The sequence below is a fragment of the Colletotrichum karsti genome, assembly GCF_011947395.1.
Source record: "Colletotrichum karsti strain CkLH20 chromosome Unknown Scaffold43, whole genome shotgun sequence".
In the NCBI taxonomy this organism is placed as follows: domain Eukaryota; kingdom Fungi; phylum Ascomycota; class Sordariomycetes; order Glomerellales; family Glomerellaceae; genus Colletotrichum; species Colletotrichum karsti.
In genome coordinates, this window is record NW_024065943.1 from 114,825 (window position 1) to 136,242 (window position 21,418).

General features: G+C 54.1%; 5 protein-coding genes across 5 annotated transcripts; 2 read left to right on the forward strand and 3 right to left on the reverse strand.

The window, feature by feature from the left end:
* Nucleotides 1-3,896: 3,896 nt before the first annotated feature.
* On the reverse strand, nucleotides 3,897-5,474 carry CkaCkLH20_10830 (uncharacterized protein; the record flags this gene model as incomplete). Its single annotated transcript, XM_038893544.1, has 2 exons — nucleotides 3,897-4,929; nucleotides 5,002-5,474. The coding sequence occupies 2 exons, from the start codon at nucleotides 5,472-5,474 to the stop codon at nucleotides 3,897-3,899; spliced, it is 1,506 nt and encodes a 501-aa protein (XP_038741093.1).
* Nucleotides 5,475-11,396: 5,922 nt separating this feature from the next.
* CkaCkLH20_10831 (uncharacterized protein) lies at nucleotides 11,397-13,113 on the forward strand (the record flags this gene model as incomplete). The annotated part of the gene is made up of 3 exons (XM_038893545.1): nucleotides 11,397-11,532; nucleotides 11,631-12,958; nucleotides 13,012-13,113. The coding sequence occupies 3 exons, from the start codon at nucleotides 11,397-11,399 to the stop codon at nucleotides 13,111-13,113; spliced, it is 1,566 nt and encodes a 521-aa protein (XP_038741094.1).
* A 1,555-nt stretch (nucleotides 13,114-14,668) lies between these two features.
* Nucleotides 14,669-15,989, reverse strand: CkaCkLH20_10832 (pheromone receptor 1; the record flags this gene model as incomplete). Its single annotated transcript, XM_038893546.1, has 4 exons — nucleotides 14,669-14,776; nucleotides 14,825-14,829; nucleotides 15,270-15,305; nucleotides 15,368-15,989. 4 exons carry the CDS (start codon nucleotides 15,987-15,989, stop codon nucleotides 14,669-14,671), a joined length of 771 nt encoding a protein of 256 aa, XP_038741095.1.
* A 1,386-nt stretch (nucleotides 15,990-17,375) lies between these two features.
* Nucleotides 17,376-17,901, forward strand: CkaCkLH20_10833 (ssDNA binding protein; the record flags this gene model as incomplete). Its single annotated transcript, XM_038893547.1, has 3 exons — nucleotides 17,376-17,650; nucleotides 17,713-17,801; nucleotides 17,858-17,901. The coding sequence occupies 3 exons, from the start codon at nucleotides 17,376-17,378 to the stop codon at nucleotides 17,899-17,901; spliced, it is 408 nt and encodes a 135-aa protein (XP_038741096.1).
* A 327-nt stretch (nucleotides 17,902-18,228) lies between these two features.
* CkaCkLH20_10834 (glutathione synthetase) lies at nucleotides 18,229-19,989 on the reverse strand (the record flags this gene model as incomplete). The annotated part of the gene is made up of 4 exons (XM_038893548.1): nucleotides 18,229-19,252; nucleotides 19,302-19,450; nucleotides 19,498-19,573; nucleotides 19,682-19,989. 4 exons carry the CDS (start codon nucleotides 19,987-19,989, stop codon nucleotides 18,229-18,231), a joined length of 1,557 nt encoding a protein of 518 aa, XP_038741097.1.
* Between the last annotated feature and the right edge of the window lie 1,429 nt (nucleotides 19,990-21,418).

The following is a 21,418-nucleotide window of genomic DNA, read 5'->3' on the forward strand; positions in this document are numbered from 1 at the left end:
GGCAGGTGACCCCTCGCCGCAGTCCGTTCTCAGATATTCCCGGATACCTCACCTTAGCTTACCTAAAGGTAGGTAGGTAGGTAGGTAACCTTCTAGGTTGCCGTAAGAAATGCCCCGACAACGCTCTGGTGCAGCTGCAGAGCAGAGCAGCGCAGTGACGAGCGTGCATTCTCGCATCAATGGCAACAGCACTCCACTGTCAATGGTAACGGCGTGGGCCACATCGTGGTGATGTGGAAATCACTTTGGCCATACTCCTACTGGGCTGCATAATATTTCGCCCTGATTCTTGAGACTGCCACCGCCACACCGTCTTGGTTACCGTAAATGGCAGAGGGAAACCTCCAATGTCCAATATCAGGCATGGCCTCGTATCCCGATGCGGACGCGTTGGGCCACCGGGGTACCTTATGTGCGCGGTGACTGGTGAATGCATTTTGCGAGCTTCCTTTTTCCTAGCGGCGCCGACTGCATCTTCAGTCCGCATCCATAAGCCAAGGTAATTCGGCCGACGTCTCTCGCTGCTTGTCTCACTTTTACTGCAGTGCTGATGGCGATGGACGCGACCGAATATTGCGAAGTAAATCAGGCCCTCCGCGGGATCGGTGGCGCCCGCAAGGAATCTATGAATTCCTGGCGAAGGACATGACCAGTTCGAGCCGCCTGCAGGCTGCAGCCACCCATCCTGACCTGTAAATATCAGCTTGATGTGGTGAGAAAAATAGAGGTACTCAAGGGGGCGCGGTTTGCTCCAAAGTCGCGATGCGTTAAAATGAAAAGTCGCACCAGCGCGCCGGGACCAAGACCACCTCATCCCGTCTGCTTCACTGGCGCCGTCGTTAGCGAGCAAACGCAAGGGCCAGGCCAGGGCAACCCAGGAAGGCAGTCCAAACCCCAGTTACCGTTCCCGACTGATCTAATCCTCTTTAGGACTAAAGGGCTTTTTAGCCAGGAACCAGGAAAGAAAAGAAAAGAAAAGATCCATCATCCATCCATCCATTTCGACCTCAGCACTTCAGGTACAACAAACGAACACCACGTTTCCAAGGCCGAGCACGACTTCAATGGCCAAAGCCGGTCGACGCGATGGGACCTTGTGAAGTTTCTGACAGCCTTCATCTCGTCGATACCACGTTGCTATCCACCACATATCCAGAATCCCGACAAGCTGCCAAGGTATCACTATCCCGTCTCCGTCAGAACCACATCATCGTGACAGACCAGGACGAGGCCGTTGTGTCAACGTCTCCGTTGGCTCGATCAACCTGGAAGATTTCGAGATTCCACTCAAAAGTCCTTACGGTAACAAGTCTCACCACGGCCCATCGCAATTCTACACGATCCAATCATTTAATCCTACCCCGTCTCGCTCTCGGGAAATTCCAGAACTCTGCCAATCTGGCCTAAGAAGTCAACGCAAAGTCTGATCACCAATCAACACCGACCCCGCAGACGCATCTTGGAACTCTCCATCATGCCAACCTCTCGAAACAAGCGCCACCTGGGCTTTTGCCCCAAACTTTCCCTCGCTGTAAGCAAATGACACTTCGCGGCAGTGGACGAGGCCCGGCGATAGCGATATCCCTACCTACGTCACGAGAGCTTTTGACGGCTGAGAGACAAGACAGCCTTACCCCCCGGCCAGAGACAGTTTGTCCCAGATTGTCTGATCAGCTCCGGGCCATTGGCACGACCATGTAGTCATAAGCACATTGGGCTCACCCGATTCCGACTCTTTCCTTCTTGCCCAGTTTATTCAATAGCTTCCTTTTCAACGGCATCTTGTTCTAACGCTTTGTTTCGGAGGCGTGCATTGGCAAACAATGGCTTTTAGGGTACATGGGATGATACAGAACAATCTTGCCCAGATCTCATCGGCGGCTGTATTCTGTCGGTCAAATGGCTACTTGGCTTGAAACATCGTTCAAGCGGCTATTTCCCCCCCAGGAGGCGTCTGACCGAGGACGCCTGCGAGATGGAAGGTCCACCCATTCCTCGGCGCACGCTCTCGTCTCGCAAGAAAGGAATGCCGTTCATCTTGTTCTCGCCTTCTTCCACCTCGTCTGGTTTCTGCCTGTCGCCGCCTTGTCGACAACCAACAGAGTAGAACCCTGAGAGGATTCCGATCGACACATGGTCGTTGCGTCGGAATGGTCATCTTCAACGGCCGACGTTGAACTCGATCCACCCGCTCTGCGCCTCATCGCATAAAGGGGTTTCTGCATCCTTGCCCGCTTTGATACGAGCAAAGCCTCAATGCATGAGCCTCCCCCATTCTGGTGATCCTGAGGAATATTATTCGAAAATCTTTTTTTCCCGCCTCAATCATGAACGGAATCACCGCCACTCAGCTCCAAAATCGAATAAGCTGACTAAATCCAGCCGGGAGGCATACCAAGAAAAGAAACAACCTAATTTCGGCGCCGCAACACCGGACCTTTCCACCGCTGTTGTCCGACGCAAACGACTGACTAGTTCGTCCTGCTGCCTGCCGAGCGCCGTGTCTGCGGACTCCCGTGAACCAGTGGCTGGTCTTTCAGCCGTCTCTCAATTCGTTGGAAGATCGTGTGGGGGCATGCTTCGAATCATGCCGCTCCCAAAATGTTCCGACGAGACTGACTGACTGACTGACTGACTGACTGAACCATTCTTCCTGAACGGTTCGTCCGACGTTGCGGAGACTGGGCATGGTCATGATGGGCTTCCCCTGCGACGATACTTTCCAGCTCAATGCCAATCCTGGACAAGCATTCACAGCCACGGAATAAGACATCCGACTCATCCAAGTCTACGGCATATTCTTCGACCAACCGAGTTTTCATCCCATGTCTGCCGAGATTCCCGCGCCGTGGTTCGTCGTCACCACGACATCGCGAACCCAGCCCCAGCCCCGGCCAACCCGCGCTGGGCAACCGCGGGTCGGTGCCACCAACCCTCCTCCCCCCCAATGAAGGATCTTCGCCAGGATCGCGAGTTGCCCTTGAGCAAGCCGGATCCAAAACGGCGGGCCCGTCCAACCCTCGGGGGTTGTGCGTACGAACGGGCCTCGCCTAGCTGGCGCTTTCTGATCGCCGTTTAGCACACCCGTTTCCCGCGGAAACCCCTTGTCACCATCATATAATGGAGAGACCACCTATCTTGCCGAGGCCGCGGGGCATCTTCACAATGGCGCTGAGATGCCCTGCGGCTGGCCTGGCGCGCACAATACCATTGTGTGTGCGCGCACACCGCTTTGACTTGCCTCTGCTCTGACTTTTATTTTCTTTCCCCTGGGCTTTGCACTCGAAAAACGTGTTCTCGCAACCTTAAAGGGGGCCCAGGCTGCTGGTTCTAGTCGAGTCGCGGAGGTTCTGTTGTGAATAGCAAAGCGAGCGGCACGTGGCAGCACTGATGTTCGACCGTCTTCGTGTCTACTCTACGTCCAACAGGTCGATATATCAAGTTTCAAAACCCACCAGACTTGTTACGGTGGCATGGATCGAACCTCGCGATCACAGACCATCCATGTTTCGAAGGCAAGTTGTCACAGCGACGAAGTCGATCTCGTTCTGCCGAGTTCACGGGTGAAAGTACGGATAACAGTTCCAGGACGGAGGTGATTTCACCAAGGTGAGATTATCGTGGCAATGTCACGTCGAAGCGCGGTCGTGCCATGTATCGTCGAGACTATGATTCGACACTAATAGAAGATAAGTCATGCTCATCAATCCAGCGCAAGCCATGCGCCGAGAATCCGTTCTAACGCCAGTATTCCGATTCACCGTATGCCGCCCGTCATCCCCTTGAACCACCCTTTTTGAATCCCCTGACCGTGGTCGCCCTTGTTGACCGTTTTGACTCCACGAAAGCACATATATCTGATGAGCTCTCACTCAGACCACTCGCCGCCTTCCGCATCATCTTTTCGAGACGCGACTCGGTGGCCGGTCCGCCGCTACTCTGCCGTGGCCCATGGCCTTGCCGTTGCGGCTCGATCTCGAGCTTCGTTCCGGCAACTGCTTCTTCTTACGCTTCAGGAGCCCGCGGACCGTCTTGAATGGCAGCACGAGCAACGCAACCACAGCATAGAAAGGCATGGTGATGATTGCCCACACAGACTCTACCAGCCACTGTAGAAACCCTGGGCGGGCGGCACTGTTTTTCGCCGCCGCCGCAGCCAGAGCAATGGCGTCGTTCAGGCGGGTGTCAACGGCCGCAAACCGAGACTCGGTCTGGAACGCAAGCACCGTAGCTTTCTTCTCGTACCGTCGCACGGCTCGGTTCAGGGCATCCAGATCGGGCTGGATGGCGTTGCGAACATCGCGGGCTATCGCAGCCTCTTGCTTTATTTTCGAGTTGTCCGAATTGCCGTTGTGTTTGATTGGCATTGGTTCAGGTCGTGACTCCAGCAACTCCAACCTGGCCATCAACACTCTCACCTGATCGGGTGTAACGGTCTCTTCTTTGAAAGGGTTCACGTGAACATCGCGCTGAAGCTGGAGCGTCCGACACTGAACCAGCTTCATCAGGTGGGAGAGCGGACGAAGCTCTGCTGCCAGTAGGAAAATTGTAAGATTGTAGTTGGATACCAAACCCTCGGAAGGGCGGCTCAGCTGCGCGCGGATTGCATGCAGCAAGTATGCGCCTAGCATGGGGAACATGAAGCATGACACCAGAGCCAGTATCTCATGCACCCAGAGCTCGGCCATAGCGTCATCTTTCTTCCCAGCGTGTACGGCCTTCGGTGGCTGTTCATGCACCGAAGACGTGGGAGTGGTAGGGATTTCGGAGGTGTCATCCATGCCGCCGTTGGCCGCGTGGCCGTTGAGGGTGGAGGCCGTTGACGAAGGACTTCCCACTGCTTGCTCATTTTCGCTGTCGTCGTCAATAACGGCGCTCGTGTTGGCTTCTGCCCGGACGCGTACGGCCTGTGCCGAGTGGTACCAATTCCTGGGCAAGATTGTCAGTGCTCGGATGGTCTTGTCCCCCGCAGCGAGCAACAGCAACGACACCAGGACTTACCAAGGATGCGTCACAGACCAGTGCAGAAACACTGCTGACAAGCCTAGAAGCATCACGTCCGTCACTACGGCACTCCCGTTCTTAAACAAGAGACCGCCGACTGCCGGGAGAAGGGCGAATGCCAGAGGCACCGAAGCCCAGTTTGACATGTCGTCCGCTGTCGACGATACGCCAGTAGGCCTGGGGTTCAGCAAATCTCTAGCCTCCCCGAAGCTGTAATCCGACAAAGTCGAGCTCCTCCTTCTATGGAGACCTGCTCTTTCGACAAATGAGTTCTCCGTCGGAAACTGGCCGAAAGGCATCCTACGCCGCATTTGCGAGGCTTCATCGACCGTCACGGAACGCTTGATCGAGTGACCCGAGGGGGCTGGTGATGGTGTCGCGCCCGGCGAGGACACGGTCTGCTTCCTACTGATGTTGCTCGTGGCCGTTACCGGCGACATCGGTGTTCGGGGGCCGTTCTCGTCGGACATGGCCAAGGGAATGTGAATGTCCAAAACGGGCTTTGCTTGCTTTCTATGGCCGCGGCTTCCGCTGTGTCTGCGTCGTGTCTTCGTTATTATTTCGTGAGTGTTGCGATTGCGTGGGTTTCCTTTGATTTGGGGACTTGGTCTGGTTCGAGTCGGAGACGTGCGAGTCCGGGCTAGGGACAGGCAGTCGAGGGGTTTTGAGGATTCCTCATCCGACACAGTATACGCGCCAGAAAGTTGGAGATTAGTAGGCGGGCGGGAACAATGTCGTTCAAGACTAGAGAAGGGGGGAGAAAAGGAAAGGGATGGAGAGAAAGAGAGAGGAAAAGGAGGAAGAGGGGGAAGCGGCGGCGACGGCGGCGTGCCACTTGTCGTGTGTGTGTACGTGCGACCGAACCGGCTCTGTCGTTCAAGGGTGAGTGAAGCGCCACGAGCTGAGGAGTGGTTTGTCGCGGCGGGAATGGACGTGGTTTTAGTTTGGACTGGTGGCGACTTGGATCGTCCCTGCCTTCCCTACCTGAGCTAGACACAGGTGTTAAGCTGCTGAAGGTACCCTGGCCAGCTTGGAAGTAAGGCAAGGTACCGCTCCGTGATTGGACAAGACGTCGAGCCGGAAGCTGCTTGAGTCGGTGTGTTCCAGATCGAGGCGCCGAGTACAAGTGGCGAGGTATCCGTACAGTTCCTGATCCCAAGCATGGAATGACAGCTACTACGTAGGAGGTGCTCGACGGTTGGGATGGATGTGAAGTTGAAGAAAGAACTGGGCGGAGGATGGGGGATTGGAGGAAGAGGTGGAAGGAAGAAGAGTTGAAAGCAAGGTAAGGTAATTGATCTCTATGGTTTACTCACACAGAAGTACCTTACTTGACATGCCTACCTACCTCAAGGCAGGTAGGTAGATATTTAGACTCGCGGCTGGCTCAGCTGGCCGAACTCCTGTGTCTCCCTCCCCCTTGGTACCTACTATTTCCTCCATCCATCCGGCCACTTTCTTCCTGCGTGCCGTGCATGGTAAGCGTTAGGTAGGATGCCGCTTACTGCAGGGATGGTAATGAGTGTGATGCACCTCCAACGTCACCCCCACCAAACCACTGGCTGCAAGCCCAGCTGCCCGGGCTGCTTTCTCCAGATTCTCGGCAGGCTGCTCCCGCCGCCCTGTCCACCTTTTACCCCTGTACGGATCCACTACCCACGCCGTCTGCCGGGGGTGAAGGGACCTGGAGCGTCCACGTCCAGTCCACCTCAGTGTCTCCCGTCCGCTGCAACCTCGCCCAGCGCCTCCCGTCATCAACCACAATCAACTCGGCATCGAACCTGGAACAAACCACAACCGCAGCCGTGAGCATCATGCATTGGATATTATACAATCTCCACCTCTCTCGTCCTAGTGTACGTAGCCACGGCATGCTCACGTTGCAATCGTCTTCGTTGCGTCTACGTCTACTAGGTACTGCCATCGTGCCGTGCCTCGGTCCTCGCGCCATACACGAAGTAGCGGCACTTGAAACAGCCATCTCATCCCTCTATTTGCCTTCTCGGCCGTCATCTAGAACCAAACCCGCCTGCACGACACTCGGGTTGGAGATAGGACGTCCAAGTTTGCGGCCTGCACATGACATCTCCCCAATAACCTTGTCCATCACCCGTCGCGGCTCGCGGCTCCGACCTTCTCGTACAGGAACTGTCGCCCAAGAGCTGCTTCGAGGAACGCCCACGGCGAATATGTCGAGTAGCATCGGAAGCAGGCCAGGCCAGCCACTTGTGCTCGGCACTGCAGTTCATACGTTGGTGCCTTATGCTAGGTAATCGTCCTTGATTGACGGGTAGCAGCATTTGGCTTCCTGTAGCCTTTCGCTGCATGCTTGGTTTCCGTAGACATCCGCCCCAACAAAACATGGACAGTTGCTTCGCGCATCCTGCCATCACTAGCTAACCCCCGCCCCCCTCATATTCTATATCCCATCCGAATCCAGTCCGGGACGAGCGAGGGAAGGTCTGCCGGTGGGATTTGTGCTTTCCGAGGCCTTTGCCATATAGAACGGCCCTGACACTCATCAGATGCGAACCGTGTTGCCGCCCAAGTGTCACGAGACAATCAGAAATTGCCGTGGAATCGATCGAAAGAATCCGTGTCATAGTCTCAACTGGATACAAGAGCCGGAAGAGGGCAGGCTCCAGAGCTGCGTACAACACCGCTGGCCACTTCGGATGAGCATGTGTTCTATCAAGGTGACCGAGGCCTTGTCCAACTATTTCTCCCAGCCCTGTCCGTTCCAGTTCTGTGTTATCACTTTTGATCATATTGGGATGAGAATGTTCAATTTTCCTGGCCCCACCCGACAAGTAAATGCGCAGTTTGCGAGGTTCCAATGCTCCTCGCTGCGCCAGGAACATGCTTTCCTCGATTGCACCTAACAACCACGGCGCAAAGTGTAATCGGACGACGATCGTCGTCGTTGATTACTTGCCAATCTAGGCAGGCCAAAGCAGAATCGCTTTTCCCTGTTGCGAGCCACGTTTTACCGCCTTGCTTGGGCTCTTTTCGGGTGCGTGTGCGTAGGAAATCAAGACGTCAAGACTTACATCTGTCATCGTGTTACTCTCCTGGGATGACGAGGCTAGCTGTAACATGTCTGAGAGTCGGGTGTTATACGTCTCCCCGCAATTCCTCCATGAGCTATGGCCGTGTCTCGCTGACATATTTTCCAGTTGTTGATCACACATCGAAGCAACTAAAATCCGTGGTTGAGTATGGGGCGTGACTTGGCGGAGGTGCGGAAAACCGAATTGTTTGCTATCAACCACGACCGCATCGTCTTCCAGTCATGATCGTAGAAAGCGACAGCCTAAGTCCTGGTCAGTGAACAACTGCGTGCAGCCGCCTGTCTCAGTCAACAGCACGATCGACGGAATGTCCTACCCTCCTTCGTGTCTCAAGGACATGAACAATAGAAACCCGAGACACCCAGCAATACCATCATTCCGCTTGTAAGGGATAAGTACCATTTTCCCACCAGTGCCGTCTTCCCTTTTTGTCCAGAAATCAGACTCAAGACTCAATCTGCAGCGGGAAGCCAACGCAACGAGACAGCAACTTCAGCCAAGGTAAGAGGTTTCTGGTAAGATATTCGCTCTGTCAGTCTTCCAGAACTCCGTGTTCCCAGTCGGAGTAAGTCAGATGCATAAGTGGTCGGACTGTGGAATCTAGAGTGGCGACGAAGTTGGTGAACATGAAGCCGGCATGCTGCATAATGATAATCGAACTTCGTCCGCGCGCTGCCTACTAGACTAGGGTCATTCATTGTCTGGTATCCTCAACGCGTACCGCGCCTCGGCCGAAGTTATGCATGACCAGGGGTTGCAGATTGCATGGCGGGAATCACCGCCCCACTAGCCGTATCTGTGGTGCAGTAGTTGCTAGAATTGGAACACGAATTTGCGGTTCGAACGAGAGATCGGTCGGATCTTAGGGCAGCTGTGTTGGGGAACCTGGTAGATCAGCGTCCCCTTCTGGTGCTTGTTTCTCGTCTTATTGATCTCTCCTTGGGCCGGTTGGAAAGCTCGGTACGGGTATAACGTGTGCGCAAAGGAGAGCACAGAGAGACCGTATCGAATTGACCAGTTTGTCAGCTTTTCGGGTTGTCGAAGTATCGCACATGGCAGCATCCCATTGTGTGTGAGATGAGACGCACAGACGGGTTGGCTGCGACGGCGTTTGCTTGATCACCGCGCAGAGGAAAGATGACGGGAATCGGAACACGAGAAAGGGCGCGCGGCGTGGGGTTTGTTTGTTGGCGCAGCTCAGCCGTTGTACCTCTTGGAGAATTTCGAGAGAGCCTCTGACGAAGCAGCGCTTCGATTTGCCGTTTGAGCGACCCATCCCACAAAAGGGAGGACTTTTCAAGACCTGCGTTGGATAGTGTGCTCGGATCGTATTGCGTCGTCGCCCTCATCCCGAAGGAACGTCCCTCATCTTTTCTCTTATCCCAACGGGCCGGAAAGCAGAGCCGTATCTCTCGCGACTTGCGCCGCAAGGTGTCGACGAGCGAGTTGTCAACGCGTGAAAAGGTGCCTGCCGACCCGGACAACCCCGTCGAATCCTGGCCTCCTAGGCTCCGGGGAACAAGGGGAGCCAGGATGATTCAATGGGTCCCGGACGGCGTAGCGCGTCACCTGAAGCCAAGCAGGAAAGGTTGCCCAGCCGCAATGATTGAGGGCGAGCGGCAGGCTGGGTGAAAATCTCTGCAAAATCCAAAATAGTCAATTTAAAGCACCATGTCTGGTGAGTCGGCAAGACAGGGAGCTGCCAGGCTGAGGAACTTCTGGGATGGCTGCAGGCTTTGAGGTTGGTTTGGGTCGGCCGTCGTCACATATTGTTGGGACGGCTCATTGGCGAGGAAGGATTCCGGTATCGTGTCTCGATTTTCCTTTCCTTTCCTTTTCTTTTTACTGTGAACCCTCCCGCCTCCACCGAGCGACGCGTGAGTGGAAGCTTCGACTCTGTATCTGTGACAAAAAGTGCCTGAAGGAACGTCCGACTGTCGAAATCTGTCGTCTCCTCGGCGGCGGGGCCTCTGGTTTTTAACCCGTTGGCTGTCTCTTTTTTGCATCCTCGATTCTTTTGCAATCGGCTTTTTTTTTCTTGTTGTTTTTGTGGCCGACAACCCCGACGGCGGCGCTCCGAAATCGACAACTGTGCTCTGCGGTATCTTGCGACTCATCGTTTCTTGGAGAGCAGCTGGTACAGTCGGATACGGATACAGACGCTAGTCGACCACGAACCTGTATCGACGACAAATTAGGAGGGCAAAGACGAGGAAGAAAAACAAAAAGAACAAGCTTCCGTCATCTGGACGTTGGCTTCTCGCACGAGGACAGCAGCAGCCACCACTGGAAATACCTTACTCGACCTGGAAGCCAGCAAGCAGTGAAGGACACACCAAGCAGCAACCGGGTGTGGTGTACCTAGGCAGGAGCATCTCATCTTGTCCGCCCGTCGTGCAGGATTCAAGCAACGACAAGACAAGCGCGCAGACACACACACCACCACACTTTGCGATTGAAGGTAGGTTCCTGCATCAACGGCAGCCCGAGGCGGTCTCGAAGCAAGCCCCCCCTCCTTCCACCCCACAAACGACCAGTAAGGCGGGAGCCTGTTTTGCGTCGGGGAACTTGGGAAGGCATCCCCAGCTTATCGGCCTCTTGAGGCTCCAGAGGCTCCGAAAGCTCCAGAACGGGAGGCTCCAGGACCTGCTGAGCTTTCCCAAAATGCCGGGAACGAGACTCAGGGCTCACTCACACGCTATACCAATCTCGGCCGCTCCCCTTTACCCCCTGAACGCACGATCCATTTCAGGTCAGTCCTCGGCCAGTCAGCTGCAGACTTGCACAATTCACCCCGGGCCTGTCGAGGCACCATTTTTTACCAATAATTGGCCGTCAATCACCAACGCGAACCCCAATTCGCATTTGCCCGTTGGAGTCGTCGCTATCCGTCCAGGGTCGTCCGAGAAGATCAGCAGCAGCAGCAGCAGCAACAGCAGCGATAGCAGCATTTTTCGCCCTGCTTTGCCGGCACGAGCCTTCATTGGCCGCATAACTCACCATTGCATTGAGAACACCAGCACCAGCACCACCACAACCACCACAACCACCTGCTCAGCGAAAGCTAAACTTGCTATCCGAGCCACTGCGGTTGCCATCATCGTCGCTGCAGTCGCTGCTACCAATCAAGTCGTCTCCAGCGCTCTGCATTTCTTTGTCCAAGGCTCCACTCGCCTAGCTGCAAACCTAATCGTCTTGCTGCTGCAGCACCTTCACCACTCGAATCTACGGATACGCCTACGCCGCATTCTCACCTCCAGTCACATCTCTCCGTCCTCCCCTCCATCTTGGCCGCCGTTTCGATCCCATCTTTCGCCGTCACTGCCGTTGTCGTCGCTGTCGCTGTCGCTGTTGCTACCGCTCAAAGAGGATCCCGCCATCTCCATCTCCACGCGCCTGGCCCAGGCGTCGTTGCAAACTCATCTTCCACGACCTGACCCGCACTCCACCGTGCCCCGTAAGGCCGTCGACTCCTCGGCGGCCTTCCTCGAACCATCTTTCCCACGGCTTCCCACGCGAGAAACACCTCTCCGTACCCCGACCCGGCCACCTTAGATGCATTCGCGAATCCTCGCCTTGCTACGCTATCGCAGCAACCTTCATACCCCGGCGCTTCGCCCGACCTTGAACGTCCAGTAGCCGCTGCCGGCCTGTCTCAGGGCCGCAGTCCCTCCTTCCTTCGCAATTACGATCCCAAGGATTATTTCACCCAGTCTCCCTTTCGGAATCGTGCAGCCTCGTCCGCCGCCCGCCGACTACCGCATCTATCAGCTGCTCGTCTCTGGAACCCCACGAACTCCACCCCAAGGCTCCCCGACAAGACTATCCGTAAACGACGTCCATCGACACCGCCTCCTCCCACCGTTCCTCTATCCCATCCGACAATCGATCCATACTCCGTCGACCCGTCTGACCCCTTAGGCATCGGCGCCGGCGACTACCCGCTCTTGACCCTTCCCGAACAACGTCAGACCAGACATTCCGCCTCTAATCGCACAAGCCTGCAAGTCGACCGAAACGCCGAGCATCGCATCAGTCTCCCGAGATCGCTTCGCCATTCTTACGACGGACGGAGATCCGCTGACCCTTCACCCACGTTCCCTGTGGACACCGACCAAGGCCCGGCCGACATTCGGCCAGACACACCCGAACCACCGGTCGAAATCCGAGTCACTGGGCTACGAAAGCGAGGCCAAAGCGTTTCAAACCCTCTCGTTCGAGACTTCGCATATATCGACGACAAAGGGAAAGGAAAAGCGGTCATGGAGTCAAGTGTCGATGCCCATGCGCGAGACGCGTCCAAGGACTTGGAGCGGGGGCCTGATGTGCTTCCACGCCTCTCCAACGTGTCAGCCGGCGATGGCATCGGTTCGGCTATTTCGTCGTCAAATTCGTCCATAATGGGAGAGGAATTACCACCAGATCTTGGCGAGGAATGGGGTCCTCAGCATCCATGCTTTCCTCACTTGAACCCGCACGTCCCTGTCGACTCCCCCGAGTTCCAAAACACTCGCATCATTCGCATACGTCGAGATTGGTTGTTGGAAGGAGACCTCGCGCCGACGTTCTCCAACCTGTACCCTGAAATTCTGGATCCAGCTGGTTTGTCGGAGCAAGAATTCCGCAGGATTATCGACAAGCTTAACGGTGAGCTCGTGCCCATCTTTAGCCCGTACAACTGGAGGAACGTGGTGGACGGCGTTTTGGGACTGGTGACAGGGTGGTTGTGGGACGATCTGGGCTTCACTGGCGTCAAGGCTCGGCTGAAGCGCCTGGAACGCTGGGTTGACCAGTGGAACAAGGAGATGGAGAAGACGATTGGCAACGACGACACATCGATGGCACCGCACATAATATCACTGAGGCGGACGGGCTACATGACCGTAAGTTCATCCTTCATCCTGTTTGAACTTTCACATGCTAATCAGAAGCTCAGCTGGACATTCAAATCCCTGATCCAGAGATTGCCCCGGCGCCCAGCACCCCGGCAGGGTCAGGTCAGATGCCCATGGAGCCTCCGGCCGCCGTCACGGCATAGCCTGATCTTGGCGTTTGGCTTCGCTTCGCTTCGCTTGTTTTTGCGCTCTTCTTTTCGAATCCGCTATTTTACCGTACGCTCTTTCTAATATCGGACCGGCTACGACCTCTATTGTGAGCGCCGCCGAAATGAGTTTATACGACCACAGTCTCGCTCTCGCGGGCTCTCGATATCCTTTATTCACGGGGAATACTCTTTTGCTACCCCACCTACCACACTTCTTCTACCTTATACCAAAGGCATGGCGCGGAGTTCAGGGTCCCTTGGCTGGGAACGGTTACGAATGTGATTCGACGACGTTTATTCAATTTTATTTTGGTTTCTCGGCTTCTTCCAAGTCTTTTTTTTTTCTTTTACCTTATTCGCTTTTATTGATTCGGCTGGCAACTGGAGGATTCGAAGCACGAGATTGGAGGAGACGATGACGGAGAACCCTATTATGAATGGGCCTGACGATGGAAGGGAATGAGCGAACTCGTTGAGTGGTTGCTCGCCCGAAACAGAGCCAGAGTAAGCCCTCGGGCTGCCTGTAATTTTACGTAGATACCTAGCAAATCCTTTGCCTTCTTTGGATATTTATCTCGTTTGAGTCCTATCTTGAGCTCACACGCGGTCAACACACACGCGGTGAACACGGTCGTCTATCTGTGAGAATATCATTTCAAGTGGATATGCGTATGCTTCGAAACTCTGGGACAACTACCAGCAGTAACGTTGTCACAGGCGGCCTTCATGTCTCCCAATCACCCAAAACAATGCTGATTGGTCTTCTGTTGCCCTTAGATGCGCATTCCCCAGCCCGGCCCGATTATCGTTCACCCGCGTCTATGTGCTGTTTCCGTGTGACTGTCACTGTTTCAAGCGGATAATAAATAAGGCTTGTAACCTCAAGAGTCAACCTCAATCGTTCTGCGTGACAGTGTGACAGATGTGTTTCGTGCTACAAATGAAATACCTACACGATGAGCTAGAGGAAGTTGCAACTCACGGGGATGCAGCCCGAGTTCATGGTCTTCCACCAGATGGTCTGAAAAACCTCCCAACGCCTTGACAGTCAAAAGGAAGCTCTGATTGCGTACTCTGAGGTATACCGCACAGGTTCCTTCCGAACACTTCAGATTAGCCAGTTGACTCACGGTTGTAGTCACAAGAGTGCGCAATTTGCGTCCGAATCATCTCGATAAGTTCCGGCTGAGGGGACAATCGGGGCAGCCAGGAGTCATGCGCTTCATTTTTGGCTTGTTCGTGGTCCATGTCCGACCCAGCCTGGATTTCCGCGCGGCGGGATCTAGCCATCGGGATGACCATGGGTTGTTTACCTGAAAACCCGTGTATTCCAAATCGAGTTCGCGATGAGCAAGGTGGTGCTCCAGGGGCAGACTGTTGGTGGCGGAGGCATCGCTTACAGATGTTAGACGAACCATGGCCACGGATCTTGGCGGTGACGGGGTTTTCGCAGCAACAGGGGACGCAATGCTTGGGTGCTGTGACTGTGATCGCCAAGTCATCGTTGGCAGGACACAAATACACCCCGTGTGTGGTTGTACTGGTGCCTCTAGAATAGGGAGGGGGTGGTGAAGAAAGTGAACCAGGTGTTCTTGGAGGCTGACCAGTATGGACGGCTCGCCCAAGAGCTTCCTCGTCCAGTTTCGCCGGTGTCGCTCTGCTTCCTTGTTAGCAAATGTTTATTCGTGGCGGATGCAACACTTACACCGACTGTGAACCATAAGAACCCATTGGCCTCAGATTGCCTCTAGATTCGTTTTCGTCTCGTAGTCTTGGAAACATCTTGTCCAGACGCAACGCTAGGAAACAATGGCGATATGTATCCTTGGCGTCTTGTGTCAGGCCAAAGAAGAGGAAGATAGCCACAGCCGTGAGTATCGGGAGGTAATTAGAATTCAGTTCGAAAAATGTGAGTTGGTCATGCGAGTAGAGTATTATCGAATCCCACGAAAACGGATTGTTTCCGTAGTGAATTTCCCCAAAGTCGAAACCTTGCCAGGGGTAATAAGCCTTCATCTGTAAGATTGCGTGAACGCAAGTGACCGGGATGTAAGGAATCAGGATACAGGCTGTCATGAAGAAAAGACGTCGTCTTGTTCGATTGGATCTTGCCTCCGCCGAAGTGTTTGACATAATCGCAGAGCGAGTACTTTGTTTGATTTGCGAGTATCGCCTCCACGTCAGACCTGCAGGATATTGTCAGTTTCAGCAACAAGTGCAAGTTGGAAAACAGACAGCGGCAGCTTACTTGAGTAAAAGCCTCCCACCAAGGCGACGATTGGAATCGGAAGAAGGAAGAATACAATGCACACCCAGTTTGGTGTGGTGCTCCATAGACAACCCTTGAGTGTGCCGACTGTGTATCTCTGTCCAGAGAGAGGATACACCCAGCCCAGTTGAATGATGGGAAGTGGAAAAATGATCAAGGCTTGCAACCATGTCCTTTTGCGTTTCTCGATGACAGTCAGAGGCCCGACTCGTAACAAGTTCACTTGCTCGGAGAGATTCCGCATGATGGCAACCACCGATGTTGCGTATATTGTCAACGCCGGCTGGTAGATGTAGGGGTGTACATCGCACCAGACCCAGCCCCTCCACCATTTCTCGATATCGTCGTCGCGCCAGATGAGGGAGTTGATGATGGTATCTGTGTTGAGAAATATGACGGTGGTGATGAAGACGACGGCTGCGAACTCGCCATTGCGGCAGAGATTCTTGAGAGGAACCAAGCAAACCACATTGGCGAGAAAAGCAAGGACTACCCGGCAGACGAGGTTTGTGGTCAAGAGAGGTGTTGTAAAAGGTGTTGTTGCAGGGCGAGGGATGATTTCAATCGTGCGCGCCACCAGTGTATGCGAAATGGGAGACATGTTGATAAAGATTGGTCGAATTCGGCCGTCGAAGTATGAGGATTTATGGCTGACTTTATTGATTTTCGAGGTGGTGCGACCGGCGCACAATGTTCCCCTCAGATGGCCATCTGATGTGGCCAAGATTTGGCGAGTGTGCGATGGGTGGTAGAACGTCTAGGACGTAAATTTCCGTAACGACGAGAAGGAGTCCGAAGAGGGAAACGAGAATCCAGGGCATTAGAGAAACCGGCAAGACACCGGGCATCGGCTTGACTTGCGATAGAACCTGATTCTACCCTCAAGCAAGGCAAAACTCGGTTGACGAATACAAGAGATCAGTATAGAGCATTGGTATCGAAGGAAGGTAGGGAGATACCTGACAGAAGGGGCAGCCACGAAGAACTGATAAGGAAGGCAAAGGAGGTAGGCGAGGCAAGTGCTGCCAACGAAAAGAAATCGATGACCTTCCCACTTAAGGCTGGAAGGGAATAGTTCACGAAGAGAACACCTGCCTTAAGATAGGTGAACCGCCTATGTAACCCTGGAAGAAGTAGGAGCAGTCCCGCCGCCTTGAACGCAACTTGGAAACTCGATGTTGGGTGCTGTCGTCCGAGGAAGGTATACTAAATCAAGGACCCTAGGTAAACACACCGAGCACTTCTCCTTACGAATTTCGTCACATCAACTTCTAAGACTTGATACATGGCTGTCACAGGCGGCGCGACCGTCACCGGTGACCTGCGTTGTGGACTTGGGCCTCTTCCTTCCGCAAGGTCTGCTTGCAGTCCAAGAAGTTGACATGTCGCTGATCGGATATGACCAGCATGCGCCGACAATGAATACGAGCGACATTGTGGCGACAAAATACAGATGACCGATACCCACGAATTCCGACTTGATGTCAGAAATCTCAGGCTAGCTCTGCGCCGTGCTGTGGAAGAATAGGTATGCGCTGTCCTAACCACCTGAGGACTGCGCTTCTCAATTGGCTTCACATCCTGGAGTGCAGGTTCATATCAGAAGACATTAGAAGATATGAGCGACGCTTCTGCGACACTCGTGGCAGTAAATGCGATTCAGTAAAGGACGATGCTGGTTGAACTTGTGATCTTGCGAGCTTGTGGTTGCTGTTGTTGAATCTTGGTCTAGTAATTATTAGTCTTGCAAACACGTAGTCCGCTTAAGTGCATAAGCACAAGCCACGCACTGTGTCATTTACTGTGTGTAATTAGTACCGACTCCGGATCGCGTCGCGCGGCGCGAACAATTTGACAGCTGCCCTCAAACGATTGCTACCGACGTTCTCCCAACAAACGACAAACCACTCTCTGCCCTTTGTCCGCATCCGTCCACCGGGATTCTTTCAAACCAAGCAGTTTTTGCAAGCCGACTCCGACCGCCATAATGTCTGCCGCCCTCTTCCGCCGCGCCACCGCTGCCCCGCGCATCGCCCGTGCCTTCAGCACCTCCCCCGCCCACAACCTCGCCCGCATCAACATCATCGGCAACCTCGCCGACACTCCCGAGCTCCAGGCCACTAGCACCGGCCGTGAGATTATCAAATACGCCGTCGCCAGCAACAGCGGCCCCCGAGACAACCGCCACACCAGCTGGTTCCGCGTCACCAGCTTTGCCCCCGAGGGTCCCAGCCGTGACTTCCTCCAGAGCTTGCCCAAGGGGTATGACTGATTTCCTCGCGTTTGCTGTCAAGCATGGCTCGCTAACATACGGGCCATTGTAGAACTCTCGTCTATGTCGAGGGCGATGCCTCCATGAGCACCTACCAGGACTCCGAGGGCAAGACTCGTAGCTCGCTCAACGTTGTTCAGCGTAGGTTTTCCCACTCACCGATCCGCGCGCATTCGCCATCCTGACGTCTTCCCCAGGCAACATTGAGGTCCTCAAGCGCGGCGCCCAGCAGAGCGAATGAATAAGTTTCTCCCAACACGGATCAAGTTCATGTCATGTTGAACCATGACGACGAGTTCCCTTTGAGAAGATGATATTTTGAATGACAATTCTCCGCTCTGTATGGGTATTTTCTTTGTGTGAGACGATTGACATAACGGGCCTCTCAGAGGCGTATTGTACAAAAAGCAGGACGGCAATTGATACCACGAGTTGCGGCTCTCTAATGCTACTTGTTAGTGTGAAATTCGTCAAGTGTCATCGAAAACTGCGAGGCTAGTCAGGGCGAGAGGAAGGTTTCGGAGCAGTCTATGGTCTATTTGATTTGCTTCGTGATCAAGGCTGCAACTCAGACAAGCGTACAGCTGTCCATGCACCCAAAGCCGGCAGCTACTCCGCCTTCGTTGCTCGTATCGCCCTTGGTGCGAAGCAGGTACCCAGCTTCCTTGTTATGCACCACCTCCCCAGTGCCCTGATTCCAAACAGCCGTCCCGTAGATACCAAGCTCGCAAATCACACCTCCTTCTTCTAGGTCCCCGTTTCGCAGGATGATGTTGTTTTGCTTGGGAGGAGTGATCAACTCCATCAGAATGTACGAGCCCCAGTGTGATTCCGGGGTTTGCTTGAGAAACTTTGGGATATCCTCCCGGTAATGGTTGTTACCGCCACCTTCTCGCTGTGGCTTCAAAACGTAATTCTTGCACAGTTCCGGATCCTGCGCAATCTTGCGCGCATCGAGACCGGCTCTGGAGTCATCCATCGGGAAGATGTTGGTAAATGTTGACCAGACCTCCGCCGTCTGAGGGGAATTGTCGGGAATGAAGCGACCCAGAATCGAGGGCGAGGACCCGGACTGGGGCGTTGCCAAGACTTGCTGGATTTTCTTGCTGCCCGCCAGCTGGGTCAGAACAGTAGGGCACTTGATGGCCGAAGATCTCTCGAGATGATAGCGAGCTTCCCATGCGCTTTGGTCTGGGTAGTCAGACGGATCGTACCAGCATCTCAGATACGCGACAGCGACCTCAAAAACCTTGGAGGGATCCCTGGGCACCCTATAGAGAAGCTGACGCTTGGGTGTGTTGGCGATCTCTGTGTGCTGAAGGAGCTCAGAGAAAGGGATGCGGAACACCTGAACCGCATCAGGAGAGCTGGCAAGTGCGTACTCGAGGTGACGTTGGTCGAAGATGTTGCGCTCGCCACCTTGGACGACGAAGATGACACACTTCTTGTGACCAAGCTCGGAGGGCCCGTACGAATCAAAAGCAGCACGAATGCCACCTGCAAGGCCTTGGACGCTCTGGTTCTCAGGCTGATCAAGAGAGCCAGCCTCGATTGGACTGTTCAAAAGAGGATACTCCGACACGGAGAGGAATCTACCGCAGTCAGTAACAAGAAAGCCCTGGGAGAGGGTGCCATGCTTACTTGTGAAGCATCGATGTTCGGGAAGATAGGCCACCGAAAGAGGCGGCTATGGTGTTGAATTCGACTTGTTTTACCTGACGCTTAGGCTCCCCAGCCGAGGTATCTTGGTGCACAAGGTAATCTGATCTAAACAACCCGAGGGATAGGTCCTGGGAACTCATCAGCACAGCTCCGACGAAAAAGCCGAATGGCATACTTGGGTATAGCCCTCCTTCTTCACCCGCAAATGAGTGTCCCACAACTTGCCAATGAAGTCATCACCGCCCTTCACCCTGTATCAAATCAGCCACGATTTCTACCCGCGCCCATATGTCTGAGCCGGTAAGCCATAGGCTCGAGCTACGGCGACAGTCCAAGCGCAAGCCGTAAGGTCAACTTACTCATCAACCATTTCGCTCAGGAATTGTTCATCCCTGCTGATGGCCGCATACAGCTCGTTGTAAGTCTTTTGGACCGCCCTCGCCTGAGCGAAGCATTGTTTGGGGAACGGGCTAGGAAAGAGGGTTACAGGCACATTGACTGCCAAGATGCCTTTAGGGTCCGTCTCCGCCGACACCACAGCGGGAGGTGGCCGAACAGATAGACCATTGCCAATGGCCCAATCCTTGATTGTCTGCACGAGAGCATCCTGTTCCGACTGAGACAACCGGGGCGGGTACTGCTCCTTGGTGAGCGCAGGAGTGGCCATCTCTGCGATTGACGACTGGAGATCCGGCTATGGGAAAGATCCTGGACTTCCGACTCACGCGGTGGTGAAATTTGGCGTGTTAGAAGTTGACAGAAAGGATATCTGGAGGATCGGCGAATATTAGTAATTGGAAGGCCGGGCGACGTGAGGTCTAGTTTTCTCTCAGATGCTGAGAAATCGAAAGGTGGGGTCTTTGAGAACGACTCGTGCAGGCCAAGCCGAACCAGATATCTTGAGGGACTGTGTTACGTTACGAAAGCTTGCACCTACATCTGTCTTTCCCAAGGTCAACAAACTCAGCGTTCCACAACTCAAAGTATAGGTTGAGGGATGACAGTGTTGTTCTCAAGCTTGGAGGGGCAGATTGAACAGAACAGGAGGGGTTGGATCTGCCCCACCAAGCGAATGTCAACCCCGCGACTTTCCCATCCGTACCTAAGGTAAAGGTACCTTGGGTGAGCAATCGCTTTGCATTCCGATGCACGTAAGACGTGATCAATCCAATCACGCAAGGCAGGTCCAGGAAGTAAGGTAGAGAGGTGATATCACATCGCTGCGAAAGCCCTGAAATCTTTAGACCATACTCCTATAATTTCCCCACAACAACACCCTGCTTTTGGACTGCTGCAGTTTAAAACATCAATGGAAACCACTGCAGATGCCTGAGCATGAACTCGCTCCCGGTCGAGACTTCCATTGACCCCTCCCTGAGTCCGGGCAGGTCTTAATCACCTTATCTTATCGCTGGATGAAGCGCCTGCAAAGTGCCGACACGCCGATGACACCTGGTCACGTGCTGACGTCACGAAAGGGAGCCTTTTGATTGGACAGTTGCGATCCACATTACTACCCCGTCGAACCTAAGTGCACTGAGGAAAGAGGCATCCAGGCACCTAGGCAAGCACTTGCCGCTGCTAAAGCACTAAACACCTAATTAGCACCTGCCTGAACCTGCGCGGTCGTGATGGGTGGGGCCAGCAACTTCCTCCGCGACGTCTATCGAACGCGTCGAATTTTAAGGGCACTGCTTGCCGACGTACCTACCTTACCCATACCTAGGTACCGAAGGTAGGAATATAGCTTCGCCCTTATGCCGAACCACATCTCTGCCGTTTATGTACCACTCTACCAGACAAGTGTCACATCTTCGGTTTCTTCCCCGAGAAGCAAGCTCTGGTCTTTCACATTCAACTACCCATCACCGTTTGCCTGACTAAGGTCTTTTGATTTCTTTGTCACCTTTTCCTTCTCCCGGGCGATCGAGCTTTCTCTCAAATAGGTAATTCGCCTCGATTCGATCTCAGGAGGCTCCCCGGTCCCTGGCGAGCATACATCCAACACCATCCGCGAAATTCACACCTTCTCATACCTTACCGAGCCAGGGCTTACAATCGTCAGATTAATCGTAAGATATATTCCTTTCCTTCAC